Genomic DNA, 22740 nt, shown 5'->3' on the forward strand with positions numbered 1-22740 from the left:
ATGAGCACATAGAATGTTGTGTGATGGACATGAATCATCGATGATCTGTTCTATCACCGGAAAGAAGAAACATCGGAATTGGAGAGGTTCATAGGAAATGTAATCTCAATTAAGTGAAAATCCAACTGACAACTACCATCAGCCAGGTCCACTGTGTTTTTTAGGATATAGAACAGGACATTAAAAATAATGAATTAATATTGAAAAAACACAGAGAAGCAACAGAAACAAACTCAGTCTTCCACCTCAACAGTGGCCACTCTTTAGTACTAAAATGGAGTATTCCATGTGGCCATATGTTGAGGGCCAAAAGAATTTGCTCATCGAGGGATGAATGCGAAAATGAGATAACTAAAATGATTGAGGTTTCAATCATCGAGGTTACCCGTCCAAAGTATTGGAAAATACTAAAGAAAATGTTGACAAAAATACAAGAGAACTACTATACCAACAGAACACTGAGCCAAATAGGAACGACTGTAGAGTGAAAATACTTTTTCTGGAATTTGATCCCACCCAAGCCAGCATTAGGAAACTTTTACGAGAAATTTAGCAAACACTAGAAAAGGATGAACAGCTCAAGGAAGGCATTGGTAAAGATCCCTGCATAACATCTTAAAAACAAGATAATTGGAGGAATCCTTACACAAAGATTTTATAATCCTGGAAAAGGAAGGAATTGGTTATTAAAAAAAATTAATGGTTTCAAAAGAAGCAATTCATGTAAAGTCTGTCAGCATAGATTTAAGCAAAGACCATACCAAACATACGTGGGCCGCATTGTCACAATACCATATCAAATCTGATGCTGCTTTTGTAGTATGTAAAAAGAAAAAACTCCTTTTCCTGAACTTTACAACCAATTTCTATTACTTTGTCCCATAAAGAGACATTCCACAGGTAGGAGAAGGGATCTTGTCTATGCGTAGGTTACCACATTTACAAACTTTTTGAGTGTCAGACTAGGTTCAACATGAATGTATTTACAAACACAAATTTTAAAAAGTTCTCATTCATTTATTAAAAATATTTTAAAAACAACAACAATACATTGTCTCATTTTCAATATACATCTTGTTGTACACAAATCAATTACAAATATTATTTGACTTAGTTTAAAAACTTGAATATCTAAACTTTGCTAATCAGCATAGTTCAAAAAATCTCACTCTAGTGTTTTTTTATATAAAAACAGAAAACAAACAAACTGTTGATGCGGCGTTTTGGTGCCAAAGACAATCTTGCACCTTCTTCAGGACTTGTTTATTACAATGATATCTAAAAAAGACATGTTACAATAAATTCCATTAGATCCTGTTTCAGTCTGACATTTGCACATTGAAAGTTTTGCATTTTTATTAACTTTTCCCTACCATTTGGTAACCCCACTAGACCTTATTAGGAATACTTTACATCAATTCCCACTTATACTAAAAGCCTACACTTTAGCATTACTCATAGAAGACATGTCTAGTGACGTTTCCACTTATCACCAGGATGATTAGTCCTAAACTTGCTTGATAGGACACAATTGTAGTGGTCTGCAATTAATTTACAAAGACCTTATTGGGAGTACTTTACATCAATTACCACTTATGTTAAAATCCTACTCTTTAGCATTACTCATAGAAAACATGCCTAGTAACTTTTTCACTTATCACCAGGATGATTAGTCCTTAACTTGCTTGATAGGACACAATTTTAGTGGGCTGCATTTAATTTACAAAGAGAGGGAGGCAGTGCAAACTTCTATCCCCCTTTGATCACAAAGTTCAACCCACAAGGACCACTGTGTTCTTACCCAGGTTTCTATTTCCTTCCTGGCATACCCTTCTCAGTCTTAGGAGCAAGTAGTCTCCAGTTGTATAGGCAGAAGATGTTCCTTGTTTACTCTTCTGTGTACTAGGAGGAAAAATGGGAGCCCCATTTTTAGATTCCTTGAATTTAAAGTATATTTGCTTAAGCTTTTACTCCAAAATAGTGGTCCCTGATTTCATATTTAACAAAAGAAAAAGAGGATATCAACTCATCAGCAGACCATTACTTAATAAATGAGGTAAGATCGTCCTGGAAATATGAAGCCCACTAAAATTGTGTCCTATCAAGCAAGTTAAGGACTAATCATCCTGGTGATAAGTGAAAATGTTAATAGGCATGTTTTCTATGAGTAATGCTAAAGTGTAGGATTTTAACATGAGTGGGAATCCATGTAAAGTACTCCCAATAAGGTCTTTGTAAATTAATAGCAGACCACTACAATTGTGTTCTATCTAGTAAGTTGAGGACTAATCATCCTGGTGATAAGTGGAAAAGTCACTGGACATGTCTTCTATGAGTAATGCTAAAGTGTAGGCTTTTAGTATAAGTGGGAATTGATGTAAAGTATTCCTAATAAGGTATAGCGGGGTTACCAAATGGTAGGGAAAAGTTAATAAAAATGTATACCATTCAATGTGCAAATGTCAGACTGAAACAGGATCTAATGGAATTTATTGTAACATTTCTTTTTTAGATATCATTGTAACGAACAAGTCCTGAAGAAGGTGCAAGAATGTCTTTGGCACCGAAACGCCGCGTCAACAGTTTCTTTGTTCTCTGTTTTTATAAAAATCACTAGAGTGAGATTTTTTGAACTATGCTGATTAGCAAAGTTTAGATATTCAAGTTTTTAAACTAAGTCAAATAATATTTGTAATTGTTTTGTGTACAACAAGATGTATAATGAAAATGAGACAATGTATTGTTGTTGTTTTTTAAAATATTTTTAATAAATGAATGAAAACTTTTTAAAATTTGTGTTTGTAAGTACATTCATGTTGAACCCAGTCTGACATTTAAAAAGTTTGTAAATTTGGTAACCTGCACATAGACAAGATCCCCTCTCCTACCTGTGGAATGTCTCTTTATGGGACAAAGTAATAGAAATTAGTTGTAAAGTTGAGGAAAAGGAGTTTTTGCTTTTTATGATTGTTGACCCAATCCTTTTTCCTGATAAAAAAGGGTAACTCCCTCCCTGTCACAGCTTTTGTAGTATGTTCATTGAGATGTGATTATAACAAAATGTACATCGGAAGCACGATCAACCGATTGAGGATTAGGATACTGCAACATATGTGAGCCATACAGAATAGAGATAAGAGTTATCCTATAGCCTGTCACATTGAAAAATATTATGATTGATCACTGGCTGGTTTAAGATTTAATGGAATGAAACATATGAAGATGAATGCTCGAGGGAGTGATAGGAAAAAAGAACTGAGAAGAGTACTGACTGATTCCGACACAGGGCACAAAACCCCCTGGGGCCATAACATGGGTGCAGAGCTGCATGTGCATCTTTAATTCGGCATGGGCATGTTGCACATGGAATAACTCCATTTAAAACAGCAGTCTCCGATCTTCACAGAATGAACTATGGTTATAGTGGTCTTCTTTTTATTTAACTATGTTACTTCATACTTAAATTTTGTATCTCTATGAGTGTGAGACGCACAGTGCATATTTGTTCTATTTTGTGGACAGTCACCCGATGATACAAGTTTTATGCATAAGCAATGTTAGCGATGTTAATATGCAATACCTTACCCTTCATGAATAAATGTCTCTAGCTGCTCCAAAATAAAACACCTTTATATGAAAGATATCCATCAATACTGGATATGATCCCACACATCAAGACCCTAGAGTTGTTTACTATAACCATACTAAGCACATGTCACCATATCATCATATATGCATTGGCATAGAGTGTAGGACCCTTAACCACACATTCTGGGCATATCCACCCTTGCCTGAATAAATTCACCAATTTATGTGTCCCTCAAGGAGCTAATGACAGTGTCTTTTGCAATTGTACATGGAACTGAACTCCATTGCACATGAATACATCAAGCACATGTCAATTTATCAGATAATAGGAATGACCATGTTTCCTCAAATCCTATTTAAGGCATGGACACCATCACCCGTATAATTGCTCTGAGCATACAACACTTTATCTTTTGCTCAAGACCCTATCAAGCACATTTCACCTTATCACATCATAGGATAAATTATAACTGAGGATATGGGCATGCACATCATTGCCCGTATAACTGCACCTAGCCCATGCCACTTTACTTTATGTGAACAAAGGACTTGTAGGTAAGAATTGATCATAAACATTCATGAATTTGCATTAAGGATTGTCTTTACTACTGAATGTTTATAAAGGACGATAGAATTCAAGGTCTTGTAATCACATGTAATGACTTGGGTACAAGCAATATACATGGAAGAGAATGTTTAACACCTGCGAGGGATCTTGCACAAAAGTTAATACGGTTAACTTGCAGTGGATTCGTTTGAGTACATGTAACTTGTTTGAGGGGAAATGTCCCACTACTCCACATTACAGTGGATGGGTCTGAATAACCACACTTTATGTGGGAGAAAATGTGCAATACTTATTGAGTATTAATTGATATGAAAAGACATCTCATATTTAAAAGATCATGCTATGGCCAATGCAATATGCTTGAAACATTTTATGTAATATACTTAAAAGAACAGCACTAGTCGCTTCATCATGTAAGATAATATAACAATGAAAAACAATGTCATGGACAGGGAATAACATGAATAATGCAAAAATGCTAAATGTATTGATTTGAATATGAGGCCATCATGCTGATTAGAAAAATTATCTCTGTAAATGTCAACAGTGTGGGATCATATAAACTTGAAGCAAACTATGCTGATAGAACAAACAGTGACCAATGGGACTGAAGAGGACTCCAATGGGAACTGAACGGAGATGTTTGATGAAAACGTAATGCTCTAGTGTTTCATGGGGCAACACAATGGGGAAAGGACCATATAATAGTGTTACAAACACCATGATGGTTTACCAGGCCCAGTAGAAGGCGTCACGCCGAAACGCATCAGTCGTTTGTGTTTTGTATTTTGCACTTAAAATTGCATCTCTTTGAGGAAATAATGGATCAGCCAGTGGCTGTGGCAGGAGTGGAAACTAAGTTGAAAGACTCTGTGAAAGAATTTTCACCCTGCGAGAAGCTCACTCATTTGAAACATCAAACTACTGTTCAGAGCTGGGCATAGCCAAGTAGCGGTGGTGATGCGAGACTGAATGGAATACCATTTCACACTAGATTTAAAGTCATTCCAACTGAACGGATAGTGCATATCGCTGAGAAGACATAGTTACAATTGCCTTAAGTTTATTGGGAGCCTCAGTGACTAATTTATAATCTATTGTTCACAAGAATACAAGAATACATGCATTTTAGTCTGGTGTATTTTGCCCAATAAACAGATAATGTGGTGCATCTATAAGGTCCCAGCAGTTTCTTATGGAAGGAAAATTTTGGGGTGTTTATGTTGGCATGAGCATTAGCATCTCCTAGGACCCACCAGCAGGAAAGTGCAGGCCTGCAGCTTGGCAACGTTCATAGGTCATTGTTCTGCACAGCTGGCCTGCCCCTAAACTGGGGGATTGAAGGATCAGAGACAAAGCAGTGACTGATTTGTAATCTACTCTTCACATTTCGGATTTGAAAGCACAGGACACAGCGGGGCTTCATTAGTTGTTTAATGGGAGGCTTGCATGACCGGTTTCGGCGAATTGCCTTAATCAAAAGCTGCGGTCCCAACAGCGTTTCACCCACTTGTGGATCTTTAAAGCAGGCTCCTCCTTCCCCAGTATGGGATGGCAGGAGCAGTGCTCCCACCATCTCATAGCAAACTACAATTGCCGGGTGGTGGGCACCCCAGGACATTGCTGGAGCCAGCGCTGGGGGTGGTGGTTCATAGGGCCATCCCCGGCTCAAAGAAAAGCCCCGGGGAGGTTGTGGTCCCCAGGCGGTGAGGGGTGCATGGCCCCCCACATTTAAGTATAGTATCCCTGGGGAGATGGCCATCCTCTGGGTTGCCTGGGGGGCCATGTGGCCCACCTCATATCACAAAATTAGACCCAGGGCTCGGTGGAAAGGCTGAACCCTCCCACACATTATAACAAAAAATATGCAGAAGATGGTGGCGGCCCCTGGGGTTGCTGGTGGGCAGCTCGGGCCTCCGCATTTTTATTTTTTATTGCCCCCTGGAGTTTGGTCACCCGGGAGCCTAAATTAAATGAAGAATGGGTACTTGTGCTTTGTTTATTTTTACAAGTTTGGCAGGATTTGCAGATCAAGCTTGACTCCCATCAAAAATAACATTAAGAAAGAAGATTCTGTGGGATCCCTGAAGAGGCCTAGGGGTCAGGGTGTTTCTACCCTGCCCCTTTTTCTTTAAAAAAAATGTTTTGTTTTGTTTCTGGTTTAACTCAGTCACAAGATGGCTGCCAACATTTCCTAGTTTGAAATGTTGACAGCCAATCAGATCCAAGGCACGAGATCGGGAGGGTTTGTGCATCCACTGCGGCCACAGTTGTGTATCTGAGGAATCTTTTAATTTCTCAGGAATTACTAAGTGGATTTACACCATTTAACAATAAAAGTGCTTTCTGGTCCAAGAGCTACCTTTCTGCCAAATTTGGTGTAAATCCGTTAAAATATTCGGGTTTTAGCTGAGTCAAATTTTCTTATGGAAATTAACATAGAAAAAAAGCGTTTAGGGACCCCCCTTTTTCTTGGCCCCCGCTTTCCTTATCACTACAGACAGCAGCTGACGTGACTGATCAATTAATTTTGAACATTTTGTGAAGGTTTGACAAGTGCCACCAAAGTTATTGCCAAATCAAAATACGCTCTTCCAATAGAAACTAGGTTTTAACTATAACTACCTACTGGTCAACGGCAGTAACCAAGTCACAGGAAAAAAGTTTTAAAAAGGTAAAGAAAACATGAAAAGGGGCTGGGTAGAAATACTCTGACCCCCTAGGCCTGCTAAGTTGGTCCTACAGGGACTAACAGGTGCCCAAAACAAACATTTTTTTAAATCATTTCGGCTGAATTTGCACTGGGTGCGTGAATCCAGCCGAATTTAAAAAAAAAAAAAGCACAGGAGCCCCAGGGTAGGCCAGGTCCCAGGGGAAATTCTAAATTATTTTTGGGGGGCCTCCACAGCCTTGGGACCACCAGCTTCCAGTGGCACCTAATTTATGCGCAGGTGCACGCAACCCTTCCCCCCGCAGCCCCTCAATGAAATAAGGGTGCAGGTCTTGCTGGCCCCCCCAAGCCTCAGAGACTACTACCTCCCTGGGGCTTTATTAAAATTAGGCGGGGGGCTCTCCAAGCTCCGGGTACCACCATCTCCCCGCGGCTATAACTAATAATTAGTGTGGGGGGCTCGAGCCCCCCCACACTGCTACGAGGACCACCACTTGCCCGGGGCACCGAATATGTCAATAGGGGGGTCTGTTGCGGACCCCCAGCCGCAGGGACCACCACCTCCCTGGCGCTATTTACATTTGGGGGGGACCGCATTGTGGATCCCTTTATGGCCCTGGGGACCACCACCCCCCCAGGGCTGGCTCTTGCAATGTCCCGGGGTGCCCACCCCTGGGACATTGCTGTTTGGTATAGCAGGGCGAGAGCACGGCTCCCGCCCTGCCATTGCAAACCCTGCTTTGCATTTTTGTAAGTGAGAGCAGAAAACCTGCTCTCGCTTCCAAAAAGCAAAGCAGATTGCTTTTGCACAGGGGGAGCTGCATTTCACCGGCTCCCCCTGTGCAAAAGCTGGGACTGTTTTGTTTTGGGAAATCTACAGACAGGAGCATGGTACCGCGATGGGTACCTGCTTTGCGCCGAGTCTGGTGAATCTCTTCATGGGAGTGTGGGAGGAGGACATAAAAACCACCACGAGGTACCAGGAAGCCTTCACAAATGTGAAGTTGTGGATTAGGTACATAGATGATATCTTTGTGGTGTGGCAGGGGGAGGCTGATGAGGCTTCACTTTTCATCGAGAATCTCAATTGTAATGACAGAAACATCACCCTCACCAGCTGCATAAGTAGAGAGGAGGTTGAATACCTGGATACACATGTAGTGACCAAGAACAATTCAATAGAAACAATCCTTTACAGTAAGAGCACAGCAGGAAATACACTCCCTGAGTAGTCACCCCGACAATCTCAAATGCAGTATTCCCTACGGGGAACTACTCAGGGCAAAAAGGAATTGCAGCAGTACACCAGATTACAGGAAAGAAGAACTGGTTATGGTCCAAAGGTTCAAGGACAGAGGTTATCCCAATTGGGTCTTGAAGAGAGCTATCAACAGAAGCCCCGCCGCATGGAAGCGGACCATTGTTGAAGGAGAGTCTGCATACAGCAACAAGTGGACTGGTGGTGCATGCTGTAAGTTTTATGGTGCCGCGGAGTGTGAATATGACATTTTCCTAACCCACTGGGGTAATAAATGAACTTTTATTGGGGCTTCGTTGAGCAACTCACTGCAGTAATACTAAAAAGCACTACAGAAAACCAGGGTACAGCGCGGCTGTGTACGCTCACAAGGGGGGGTTTCAGGACATAAATCAGGTGCTTTCTTGCTCGGCGTCTTGCACTTTTTTCCAGCCTGTGAAAAAGTGCTTTAAAAGCACGAAACGCGTCAGCTTTTTAAAGGATGGTGATGATATCGCATCATTTTGGCTGTGCCTTACATGCAATAAACGCAAAAGATACTACCAATGTGAGGTTTCTTTTGAGGGGACAACTCTCTTTGATTTGATATTGCAATGGCCAGTCCTGCCGTGAAGGAAGCCCCGCCGCATGGAAGTGGACCATTGCTGAACGCTAGTCTGCATACAGCAACAAGTGGACTGGTGGTGCGTGCTATAAGTTTTATGGTGCAGCGGAGTGTGAATATGACATTTTCCCAACCCACTGGGGTAATAAATGAACTTTTATTGGGGCTTCGTTGAGCAACTCACTGCAGTAATACTAAAAAGCACTACAGAAACCAGGGTACAGCCCGGCTGTGTACGCCCAAAAGGGCGTGTTTCAGGACATAAATCAGGTGCTTTCTTGCTCTGCGTCTTGCCCTTTGTTCTGGCCTGTGAAAAAGTCCTTTGAAAGAACGAAATGTGTTGGCTTTTAAAAGGATGGTGATGATGTCGCATCAACTTGGTGTACCTTACATGCAATAAACGCAAAGGATACTACCAGTGTGAGGTTTCTTTAGAGGGGACAACTCTCTTTGATTTTGATATTGCAACGGCCAGTCCTGCCGTGAAGGAAGCCCCGCCGCATGGAAGTGGACCATTGCTGAACGCGTGTCTGCATAGAGCAACAAGTGGACTGGTGGTGCGTGCTGTAAGTTTTATGGTGCAGCGGAGTGTGAATTTGACATTTTCCTAACCCACTGGGGTAATAAATAAACTTTTGGGGGGGATTCGTTGAGCAGCTCACTGCAGTAATACTAAAAAGCACTACAGAAACCAGGGTACAGCGCGGCTGTGTACGCCCAAAAGGGCGGGTTTCAGGATACAAATCAGGTGCTTTCTTGCTCGGCGCCTTGCCCTTTGTTCCAGCCTGTGAAAAAGTGGTTTGAAAGCACGAAACGCGTCGGCTTTCAAAAGGATGGTGATGATGTCGCATCAACTTGGCTGTATATATATATATATATTTACAGCTCCATTGGCACCGTAGTACAGCGCACTCACGGATGGGTGCATCATTTGTGTCGGTACCACCACGTATGTAATGACACTCACTCCACGCTCCTCTCAAGTAGCAGAAAAAAAGCACTCCACAGGGATCAATGCAGTAGCACATTCCTTTTAATTCAGGTATTGCCGGAACAAGTAAAACACAACGCGTTTCGGCGATGCCTTAGTCTGACTAAGGCATCGCCGAAATGCGTCGTGTTTTAATTTGCTACTGCTTTGATCCCTGTGGAGTGCCTTTTTTTCTGCTACTTGAGAGGAGCGGGAAGTGAGTGTCAATATATATATATATATATATATATATATATATATATATATATATATATATATATATATATATATATATATATATATATTCCTAAAAGCTGCGGTAACAATTCACTAGCAAATAGAATTTAAAAAAGCCTTAGAAATTCACAGAATAAAACAAAGATTACAGAGACATTATAGTTAGGGCTAGATTTTCCTCATACAAAACCAGAAAAATGTATCTGAGATAACTATAACTCGCGCACCCGCAGTGCACTGCTTATGACCTCAGATTTTACATCACACATGACATGGTCAGTGACATCACTGATGACATCACGGATTACATCTCAAATGACATTATTGATGATATCACTGAGTGTTTCTAAAAGGTTTTTGAGTGTTAAATATTGGTGAATCAGTGGGTGTATTAGTGACTGTATGGATGACTCAGTGGGTGCATGACTGACTGTATAAGTGAGTGATTAGGTGTGTCAGTGAATGTATGGATGAGTGACTGATTGTGTGAATGTGTGTATCTGTCTTTCAGTTGATGTTTGGGTATCTGTGTTTGTGGGTGACTGCCTTTATGGATGACTGAATGGGTAAATCAGTTGCTGGGTGAGTGAGCATCTGTGTGGTTGTATCAGTCATGGAGTGCATGTGTCAGTATGGGTGAGTAACTGAGTATGTGATAGGCAGTATACACGAGTGATGGAGAATATGAGTGACAGTATGCATGAGTGAGTGAAGGTGAGAGTTGCTATATGGATGAGTGCATGCTTCTGTCAGTGACTGTGTATCTGTATGACTATGTGTCACGGTCGCTGAGGTGGAGGAGGCCTTAGTTCAGGGTATTTGCTTGAAAACCCCTGGCTCATACAGGGTCTCCTTTGACCTTTTTAAAAGAAATCCAAGCATATGATCATTTTTACTTACAAATGTGCCAAGAGGCGCGTTTGCAGAATGGTGTAAAAAGGGACAAGGCCTCCGACCACCTCTCAGCAATCCCACTGTGTTGGGCTTACTGTAGGTAACAGGTGGGCTAGTTGAACCCTCAGGAATGAAGGGGACTTCATCTACCAACCTGGAGTGTGCCAGGAAGTGTGTATGCAGATAAGTGGAGAAAGGGGGTGGGGCCTCTGGAGAGTTGCCTGTTTCATTTTTGTTTGCATTTTAGGAAGGGAGGCTGTGTGGGCCCCCTTACTTTTCACACTGTTGGGCCCCAGTGAACCCATCCCCGGGGTCTGACCCATATTTTTTGTATTTTATTAAATTAAAAAGGGAGGGGGGCTGCACAGCCCTCCTCCTGAGGCTTATTTCAGCCCGGGGACACCACCCCCAGGCAATAGGACTATGTTTATATTTTCAATTAAAAAGGGGAGGGGGCCATACAGCCCCCTTCCCAGGCTGATCTCAACCCTGGGCACCCCATCCCCCGAGGCCCAGCCAATTAAAAAAAAACATTTTTATTGAAAGGGGGCACAGGGCCCCCCCTCCCCAGGCCATGTTCTGCCCTGGGGACACCATCCCTGTGGCGTGACTGTTTCTTTTTTGATATTTTATTTCATTTTAAAGCAGGGGTGTCACATAGCCCCATTTTTCAATGCTCTCGCATCCATGAAGCGAAACAGTATTTGGTATTGCTTGGCAGGAGAGGTGCTCCCTCCATGCCATAGCAAACTGCAATGTCCTGGGGTGGGCACCCTGGGACATTGTTAGAGCTGGCCCCGCGGAGGTGGTGGACCCTGGGGCTGCGTGGGGGATTTTTTGTACATATCCCCCTGGGAGGTGGCAGTCCATGGGGTTGCGGGGGGCCTCATGCCCCCCGCATTTCCAAAAATTTGCCCTAGCGAGGTGGTGGTTCCTGGGGCTGAGTGGTCCTGGCTGGCCCACGGCTCACTATTTTAAATAGCCCCTCAGGAAGTGGCCTTTTGATTTTCAGCTGGATTCACAGATCCATCATGAGTTCTGTTGAAATATTTTTTCAATGCTTTTTTTATGCCCTGGGTGTCTCTGTGAGACCCCCTGCATAGGCCTAGGGGGGTCAGGGTGTTTCTACTTTGCCCCCTTTTCTTGTTTTCTTAACTTTTTTTCTTGTGACTCAGTTCAACTAAGTCAAAAGATGGCTGCCAACACTTCCTGGTTTGAAGTGTAGGCTGCCAATCAGCTCTCAGGCATGATATCGGGTGGGTTTGTGGATCCACCATGGCCACAGTTGTAAATCTGAGAAATCCTTATATTTCTCAGGTTCTACTTAAAGGATTTACACCATTTAATAACAAGAGTGCTTTCTGATCCAAGAGCTAGCTTTCTGCAAAATTTGGTGTAATTCCGTTCAGCAATTCCAGCTGTAGCCGTGTCTAAATCCCATGGAAATTAACATGGAGAAAAATAGTTTTAGGGCCCCCCATTTTTCTCAGCCCCGCTTTAAGAATCACCCCTTAACTTTGAACACAACTACTGAAGTGAGTGGCCCATTTGTTTTGAAATTTTCACAAGGATTCATCAAACGGCGTCAAAGTTATAGGCAAATCAAAAAACGCTTTTCCTATGGAAACTTGTTCCTAACTATAACTACCTACTGGTACTTTCAGGTGAAGAGAAACAAGTGGGGCCCCAAAAGCAAATTTCCCCATGCATTTTCAATAGACTTCTTCAAGGAATGCTGCCACAAAAACGGCTGAATTAAATGACATAATATTTCGCAGGAAGCTAGGTTCTGGTCTGTAGATTGTGCTTTTTATGATTTGGTGTAAATCTGTTCAGCAGTGTTTGAAAAACAAAGGTTAAAAAATATTTTTATGACTGGAGGGCTGGGTCCTCAAGAGTCTTATAAAAGTCTCATGGGAGCACCAATTAAAAAATAGAACATTCTGATTGGCCGAGGGAGCTTGTTTTCCCTTGGATCATCTTGCTCCCGCGGGAGGAACACACCCACAGGAGAGAGCTCTCTGATTGACTGCTAGCAACATGAACATTGTTTTGCCAAGAGGCCATTACAGGAGTCTGAAACTTAGACGCTGCTTTCAAATGCTGGGTTACAATCTCAGTTGTCGAACCCTCATCAGTCGGGGGTAAGACCACTGCCTTCGCCAGGATCAGTGATACTGATGGGGCAACGGTTGGAATTGTATTCCCGAATGGTGGCGATGTGGAGGCAGACACTGCCACTGGGATCACCATATCCGGCATCCTTTTCATGTCAGTGAGACTGCAATGACAAGGTTGTCAGTAACGGAATAGAGTCACTGTAATGTGGCCTTTGGGGCACACGTAATATGCCCGCTCACCTCCATGAACTGTGTACCATGCACAACATGGTGTATGGAGGTGCTGGAGGTGCTCCATACCATGGCGGCTCATGCTGCAGACCTTTTACTTGGCTGCAGAACAGGCCGCCGTGGTATGGAGCACTTAAATGTGACGCTAAGACCACTGCATGCTTGTCTAGCGGTCTCCTGACCACAGCAATTGTGGTCGGGCCCACCCGTCTGCTATCTTAATAAAGCCCATAGTCCCCTATCCTGAATTCTAAAAAAATATGATATAAGAGGGGTAGGAATTCCCTAGACCCCTAGGCCCATGGGGGACCCAGAAATACCCCCTTTGTGGTGGGACAAACATTAACAAGCAAATGGCAAATTTTGCTGTGATCGTGACGGAGTCCCACAGGATCGCGGCAAAAAATAAAAAAGAATTGGTGACTGCTATTTTCAAACATATGCATAGGGAAGGGCGTCATTAGGGTTGATATCCCCAGCCTATTTAGGGCCCGGATACTTCACCCCCCAGGGCCAGGTATATCTAAGGGGTGGGGGGCTCACACCCCTCTCCCTGACTCAATGATGGTCTGAGAATCTCATCCCCTGGGACTGACTTTGTAGAAAAGGGGAGGGGGCCACCACGTTGCCAACCTTAACAAGCCTGTGAAGGTCCAGGGGATCCCATCCCAAGACAGTTTTTTTTTAAAAAAAGGGATGAGGTGCAGCCCCACTTCCTGAGCCTACTTAGGCCCAGGGGGCTACCGCAGGCAGGCAAACGTATTTGTTCCTGTCTGGTGTGAGCATTTTTAAATCTCCTGACAAACAGGAGAAAATACTGTCTGCTCCTGTACGGTGGGAGTATAAAAAATGCTCCCATCGGCTAGGAGCAGGCTTGTGTCTGTTTCTCAGCCTGCACTGATGTGAGCAGGGAAACAGAAACCATACTGCTCTTGCACGGAGGGAGCAGCATAAATGGCTGCTACCTCAGGGTGGGAGAAATGCTGATTCCTGCCCCATGCAGAGAGCCGGCTCAGGCCACAGGTGCCCTGGGGCTCCCCCTGTGGCCTTCAACATGTAGTATGTGGATGCCCTGGGTGAGCACTTACCTCTGGTCCTGGGAGATGGGGTCCCTAGGGCCTGAGTAAGGAGGGGCCCGCCTGGCCGCTCTCCCCTTTATCATTATATTTTGACCGAGGGATGGGGTTCCTTGCGCCTGAAGACCAACCCTACGGCACATTGCCAAAGACTATGTGTTGCATGAGGTTGGTATTCTCTGGGAGGCTGGCTGTCTTTGCACAGATTGGCCACAGGGCATGGCCGCAGGTCAGGTGCAGTGTGAGGTTGATTTCTTCTGGATGGGTTAGCCACAGGGCCTGGCCGGGTGGGTCATCTTCTACAGTGTGGAGTTGGCTGCCTATGGAGTGCAGGCCACGGGACCTGTCCACAGACCTGGCCCTGCAGCTAATCCACTGGTGCACAGGGCCTTTGTCTATGTGCGGCAGGGGTTGGCCTCACATATATTACACAGAATAGGGTAGAGTATAGTGAGGGACTGTGTACTTATGGTAGTTGGGCTGGTGCTGACCTGTAGTAATTCTGCAGTGGGGTCATACTGGGGTATTTGGGGATGGTAGTGTGCTGATTGAGTGAAATTGTGGTTATATGAGATGGCAATGGTCTTTAATATGAAAGATTATACTAAACCTACATGGTCAGGCACAGTCAGGAACTTCACTCTTGGCGACGGCTGATTAAAGTGGCAGCCTGACTGGTGACAATTTATTGCTGTAGGATGTCCTATGGGAAGGATATCCTGTAGCTGAAGATTGTCGTTACTTACAACCCTTCCCTCCTAATACAAGTTAGGAGCGCCATGTGATAGGTGTATGTTGTCGGGTGAGGGAGGTAGGGCTAAGCAGTGCAGTAGACTGTGGGATGCATGGTTTAGAAGTGCAGGAAATGGTGCAGTATTATCAGAATGGACACCTGTCCACTGGCAGCTACTCTAGTCTAGACTACATGTTGGATCTAATCTCAAATAACAACAAACATATTTAAAAATATGACAAAATAAAATATGCAAAGTGAATTATAGTGAATAAGGGCAGAACTACCCAGATGTAAACTTGATTGGCCGTTTCAAGGCTTTAGGTCAAAAATGGAATAGGATGTTGACACAGAAAGACATTTCGGCCGGTACCTTTGTCACTGCCTTCTAAACAAGGGTCTTCAAAGCTGTCATGCACATCAGGGCAGAAAGACATGGTTTTCCAGGAGTTGGCGAATGCTGATGCTGAGTTTTCCACTACACCACTGACTGTCTGGAAGTCATCCAAAGACACGCTGTTGAAGTTTCCACAAAGGCCTAGCGAATGAAATAGAAATTCATTACTAAAAAGGCAAAGTAGAAATTTGCAAAGTTTGAAATTGAAGTCAGTAAAGTGTGAGCAGTCATGGGAAAAAAGATTTTGAAACATGCACATAACTGCATGCAAACTTGCAAACTTATACTAGATCCTAATTGTGTTCAAACCCTACCTAACCACTGCCCTATTAATCTATGATCTTTAGCATACATCATGCTTATTGCATTTATTTATGTCTTTATTTGAATTGTACAGTGCTGCCTTGTGAAAACAGATCAGTTCAAACCACTAGGTTTTCAGTCCTATTTGCGTTATCAGGTATTGTTCCAACGAGCTGTAAGCACAGAGACCACTAAAAATGTACACTCCAAGATTTTACCTCAACTATATGCCCATGGGAGGATGAATCAGAGACAGTGTTAAACGTCATTTTCATGAGGCAATGTGTTCCCAAAATAAGGCACCGCCCAACACATCAAAAATATTGTCAATTACGTAAGAGCCAACTCCATGACTGAGTTTTAGATCAAGAATACAATGCAAAAGATGTATTTTAAACATTCAAACAGTGCGGTACAGAAATCATAGATTCAAATACATAAAGTCATAGCCATGAAGGCTCTCAGTAAACAGAACATACAAAGCAAGAACAAAATCAAAATAATTTTAAGTCCTAAATGAGCAGTAAAGTCAAGGAGAAATTAGGCAGCATCCCTAGTAGCATTGGATGAAGTCTCTATGAAGCTTCCAAAATCCGTGTTTTCTATAGAGAATTTTTCAAATGAAGGCAAACAATTCTGCGGACTCATCATGGGGTGGGGTTTGAACCCCACCACCCCACCCCCTCCCGCGTAAATCAGAACACAGCTTTATAAAAATGTCATATTGCCAGTATCTTACTACATGATAATGGGTTCCGTCAGGTATATGCTAATGTCGTCCAGAGATGGACAAACTAGTTACATGAACCACAGATCGATACTGTGAATGAATGAAATACACAGTGAGTGGAAGGTCCTTGAGAAGAGAAGCATTATTGTGACCATGTGGAACGTTTTTGTTTAAACAGCAAGAACAGCGTGAATGAAAACAATGAAACATAACACTGCTACACTTCGCAGAAATAATGAACATTGTATATGAAGAAGGATAAATCCAGACGGTGTTGAGGTCTAAATTGAGGCCTAGTTAACATAAGCAAGAAAACATCACTTTAGTTCATCATAACAAAAGTGTTTCAATTGCATTAGCACCATGTCAATATGTAGACAAAAACAGGGAGAATCAATCCACATCCTGCACATTGTAATAATGCATACAAATATAAAATGCACAAACACTTCAACAACCTCCTGCATCTGATAACTCTATGATCGGTAAAAGAAAATAAATTAACCCAAATGTCATTGCACAGTTAACATCCCTTTCTGCTTCTTGTGATTCTATTTATCTAACAGCTTTAGTTGACTATAAATTTGATCTCTGTCATCCTCCATCTCAATGTCATGTTGCTTCCTTTTAGACAAGCCTCTTTTCTCCTTACACTCGCAATTATACAATGCATTTCAGAGAATTTGAACAAGAGAAAAAAGACAACTCCCAAATCAACACAATAATTACAAGTGTTAGCAACAACCCAATCAAACCACCTCCCAAACGAATGATTCATTAATTAACTTTACCAAACCCCTTTCTTATGCCGCTAACCCAGAAACTTACTGCTTCCTAACTTTCGTGCTCTTTTAAAGACAATATCCGAGATAAATGTTAGTTATGTTGCTGATATAGGCATGAATAACTCTATTGTTATCATGAATGTAGGCAGAACATTCTCTAACCTTCAAAACCCTGCAACCTCCTTCCTTCTAGTGCTAATCGGTTTGACATATTCATTGCATGCACAGCAATTGTTTAAGGTTTAATTTGGCTTAGTGTTCCTGCTATATTAGATGCCATCTTATTAACAAGTGTAGATAATCTACTTCTTTCACATCGTTCATAGTCACATCTATAGATGGAATCATATCCCTAATATATCTAAAATTATTTGGCAAAACCCATGCCTCATCTCTTCAAACCAACAGCATCATTCAACTCATTCGGCGTCACTTAGCATACCCACGTTGTCCTCTTTCTAGTATTTGCATGCTCCGCCCCTCCCTGTGCACTGCCTCCAGCCAGCTGGCAGGAAAGCCTTTCAGCCAGGGGATGCTGGGAATCAGGCCAGGAGGTCCTGGACAGCTCCCTGGCCAGAAGTGGCCGGGCACCTCGCCCTCGCTTGCCCAGGACACTGCTCCCCTGCAGCCTAAGGCCTATAGATAAGGCTTGGCAGGTTTGGGGCCGGGCGGGCCAGGCAGAGAAGGAAAAGGACTATGTATTATATGATATAATCAACTCTAGGAAATACTAAAGCCAGATGACAGGAACCACCCAATTACGAGGTAGGTTGAAATAAGCAGTCTTATCACACACATAATAGTAACCTTTCAAAATTCACTAACCAGAAAATTGCAGCAAACAACATAACTTCTTTTACACTCCATCTCACCCACAGATTCTATTGACCTAACTCCTGTAGGTTTACGATGCACCATACACAGTTCTTCTTTTATCTCTGGTTCCATTCTCAATCTTGGATGCGAAGTTGAAAATCTAAATTCTTTCTCAGCTTTAAAACGCTCTCTGATTTTCCCTTCATTTTTCCAATGTCCCAAACTGTTCACTTTCTTCTTATTATGTTCCTTAACAAATTCCTAAACAAAGTTACATTATCAGGTCTTGTCCCAATGTGCTGTGCGAGTGGGGAGCCCTATAAATGTACACTCCAAAATATTACCTTAACTATACTCCCATGGTGTGATGAATTGGAGATGGTGTTAAACCTCAATTTCAAGGGACAATGTATCCCCAAGATAATGCACCTCCCAACACAACAAAAATACAGTCAATTAAAAAAAGGGCCGACTCAATGATTGAGTTCTATATCAAGAAGAAAATGCAAAAGATTAATTACAAAGAGTCAAGAAAACAGAAATCATAAATGCATAAGCCAGTGCCATGAAAGCTCTCAGTAAACTGGACATACAAAGTAAGTGCTAAAACAAAATCATTTAAAGATGCAAATGAGCAGTAAAATCAAAAAGAATTTAGGCAGCACCACTAGTAGCATCGGACAATATCTCTCTAAAGCTACGAAAATCAGGGGTTTATTTGCAATTTGATTTTTCGGACAGCTTTAGTTAATTGTAAACTTTATCTCTAGCATCCTCCATTTCTATATCATGTCGCTTCCTCTTAGACAAACCTTTTTTCTCTTTATCGGCAATTATAACCTGACGGGAGCAATCCCTCCCTGCTGCTGCGAACGGCCGTTGCAGCCCCGCCCACACTTTAGAACGCCCGCGCCACAGCGGAATTGCCGCCACCAGTTTAAACGTTAAAAACCATTTCAGAGAATGTGAGCAATTGCAGAAATCAACACAATAATTACAATAGTTACAAGAGGTTAGCAACGACTTAATCCTACCACTACCCAAACTTTCGATCTTTTCTCAACTTTACTGAACACCTTTCCTGTGTTGCTAACTTAGGAACCTACTGCTTCCCAAAAACTGTGCTTTTTTAAAGATTCGACTTCACCTTAAATGTTAGTGACGATGCTGATATAGGCATTAATAACCCTACTTTTATAAGGAATGAAGGTAAAGTGCTCTCTAATCTTCAAAACCCTTCAAACACAGTCTTCTTTCACAAGCTATCTAGTGCTAACCGGTTTTACTCGAATTACACACATATTTTTGCTGAGCCTGTTTAGTGTTATGGTTACTTTTTGCAACTATATTCAAAAACAGCCCTGTTTCAAACACTGCACAGCAGTGCTTACACCTTGGTGCACTTACATGCTTAAGTAAGGGCTTTGAGGGGTATTGAGTATAGAGGTGAGGAGTAAGCACTGTAGTGCAGTGGATTCCCCTTGTTGCCCTTACATATGCATTGACGAGAATGCGCCCCAGTGCATACTAGCATGCCCCTTGGTGCCCTTACACAAATAAGTGCACCGAGGGATATTTACTCCAGTGCAAACCTCTCAAGGCCCGGGAGTGAATACCTCTCAGATGCCTTTACATGCTTATGTAAGGCCACCTAAGGTATGCACTGCACTCCACTGCAGTGCATACTGCTCTGTACCTTTATATAAGTGTGTAAGGGCACCCAGGGCTATGCATGTGCCATTGTACTTATGGAAGAGCACCAAGGGCACTGCACTGAATAACCTTCACTGCCCTTAAATAAGTATGCTAAACATGATAAAATTGGCACATACCCAATTTCCAAATTTAATTTACTTGTGAGTCCCTAGTAAAATTGTACTAATGCTACTAGTGGGACTGCAGCACTGAATGTGCCACCCATTTAAGTATCCTTCTAAACATGTCTCAGGCAAGCCATTGGAGCATTTGAATGCATATTTCAACTATAATTTCCACCTGGCAATATAAACCCTTTTTCAGGCCAAATCTTTTATTTTAACGCATATAAGTCACCCCTAGGGTAGGCCCCGGTCAACCCAGAGGGCAGGGTGAAGTGTAGTTGAAAAACTGTTGAAAATATTGAAGTTACCTTATTACGTTAAATTCACTGTCTTTTCCAAATGGGAACGGGTAACTAGTTCATGTTTAGTGTTTTTGGAATGCAATGAAAAATCCTCTCTCATGGAGAAGTCAGATAATAAATTTATAATCTTGAAAATGCCCCTTTGAAAAAGTTGGAAACAACTAAGAGTACTAACCACAACTTGCGCACACTCAAATTAAACCCATACACAAAGTTGACCTTATATTCAATAATATTCTAAAGAGGCCTATTATGATGGCGGATTGACCTGCGTCAGTCCACCACCCCAGAGTAGGAGGGACCGTCCGCAGGGGCAGCAGCGGTCCCTCCGTGCAGATCAGGATTTGACCGCCACCATGGAGGCCACAGCCTGCATATTTAACATTGCGGCGGGTGTTGCTTGAAGCAGCACACGCCGCAATGTTAAAAAAATCATGTTTTCTTTGCGTGCATGAAGCTGCAGGCACCGCGTGGTACCCCCATGTGCACCCCCCACCCCCCTTCACCCCTGGGTGCCCACAACGGGCCCCCAAAGAAAAGTCTGTATGCCTTTCCACGGCGGAAATGCCGCAGTGGAAAGGCATAGGACGGCCGCCATCCTAATATGGCTGGCGGTGTCTGATAGACACCGCCAGCCATGTTAGAGCTATTCTGCCGTGGTCGGAAGGCGACCGCGGCGGAAAAGCAGCAGACGGAAAGAAGATCCCCCAGCCATCCTAATCTGGCGGGGGTCTTTTTTCTGATCGCAGCGGTTAATCTGCATCCTCTGGGCCGGCGGTGGCTTCTGCCGGCCCAGAGGATGCAGAGCCCCTTGGTGTGCACTCACTGAAGTGGTTTCACCCTATCACCCTAGACAGTCATCACACGTAGTTATACTCCATAATCAGGTGACACAAACAACACACAGCACTTCTCAAATTTTTTACTTTTTTAGAACCTTTTGGGTTCCTTTAGTCAGACCTATTAGTTAGCACATTTTTCCAATACTTTTCTCTTATTGACAAGCATAATTTCTTTAAGCATTAAAGTTAGTGTGAGAACATGTTTATGTTACATAGCATACTGGCATTCTATGCATTTGTATTTGTTATTGTGAGGTCATGTTTATGTCAAGAGCATTTTGTTACATCATGCACTTGCCCTTGTGCTATTGTCCCTGTCGCAAAGTATGTTGTCAAACTATGCATTTTTTCATTGTGGGGTCATGTTTATGTCAACAAATATTTTGCAACATCATGTATTTGTTATTGTGCTACATAACCTGTATGTCCATTGAAGTTGGTTGATTAATTTTAAGACCAGTGTGGTATACTCCACATTTACCCCCTATCCAGGGGACTGTCTCAACATTCAGTAAGTCTTTCATGGACATATACCACTTGAATGGGTTAGCTCGTAGAAGCCAATTTACTCGTGCCACATTGCATATTTTCTACCAGTGACCAATGCTTGTCATGGTTTATTTGGTATAATATTTAAGTTTTCATTTTTGACACCATTATACAAGAGCACAAACATGTTTCTATGATAGTATAGACGAAGTACCATTTATTTGTACCGTATTTTCCGGCGTATAAGACGACCCGGCGTATAAGACGACCCCCTACTTTGCCTGAAATATTTTAGGTTTTGTGCTATACTCGCCGTATAAGACGACCCCCACTTCCAGCGCAGTCCAACACAGTCCTGCATAGCCATTCCGAGAATGTACCGGTATTTTGAACTTACCGTATTAGTCTAGTCCTCCTCCCTGTGGGTGAGCAGTAAGGCTTTATCAGTGGACAGTGTTACCTAAGCGTTTATTTTACAAACTCAAAGACTGAACTCAAACAAATTGGTTGTATAAACAATCTTGCTTTACTCGCAATATTTTTATTTAGAACCATATGAAAAACTGTCACTTCTGAATATACCGGTACGGTACGGTAAACATAAATTAGTGCATGAAACAGTGCAAGTGGATTAAACTTCCCATAACTTTCCATAAATCCAAGGGATTTCTACAGGATTTACAACGTTCCCTTTAAAAGCCTTCAAAATCCTCCTCTTCGTCGTCTGATCTCATAAGTAAGTCAATGAGATCTTGTGGTACATCTGTAAGGCAGTCATCGTATGGATCTGGTACCAATTCCGTATCAGATGATGTGGTCTCTTCTTCGGCATCCTCTTCACCTTCCCACAAATAGTCGTCCTCCATACCATCTAATGAATTTGATATGCCACACTTCTTGAAAGACTTTATTACAGTTTCTGCATCAATGTCGTTCCAGGCCTTTATAACAAAGGTGCACAAAACATCCAACTGTGGAGAACGCATGTTTCCTCCTTTTGTGAATGTTTTTTCACCGCTAACCATCCACTCATTCCACTGTTCTCGGATGCGATCTTTAAATGGCTTGTTTAGGCACACATCCAGTGGCTGCACCAACGATGTCAATCCTCCAGGTATAACTGCAGCATCTGTTTTTATTCTTGCCAGCCTTTGCTTGGTGCTTGGAGTTAAATGAGCCCTGAACATATCCCACACCAGTAGACTACGTCTTTGTAGAAGTCCACCTGGTCGCCTGCTCCATACATTATCAAGCCATAGCTTTACCCCTTCTTCATCCATCCATCCTTTCTCATTCACATGCACAA

At 42.6% G+C, this 22740-nt stretch overlaps 1 protein-coding gene across 1 annotated transcript in view; it reads right to left on the minus strand.

The window, feature by feature from the left end:
• The window catches only part of LOC147733211 (mucin-5B-like), a 1334855-nt gene that overhangs the window by 1161705 nt on the left and 150410 nt on the right, over positions 1-22740 (minus strand). The window contains exon 5 of the mRNA XM_086956056.1: positions 15324-15488. Coding sequence (XP_086812182.1) covers positions 15324-15488 — 165 coding nt within the window. The remainder of the gene's footprint in view (positions 1-15323; positions 15489-22740) is intronic.

Source organism: Lissotriton vulgaris, chromosome 2_1 (assembly GCF_964263255.1).
Source record: "Lissotriton vulgaris chromosome 2_1, aLisVul1.2, whole genome shotgun sequence".
In the NCBI taxonomy this organism is placed as follows: domain Eukaryota; kingdom Metazoa; phylum Chordata; class Amphibia; order Caudata; family Salamandridae; genus Lissotriton; species Lissotriton vulgaris.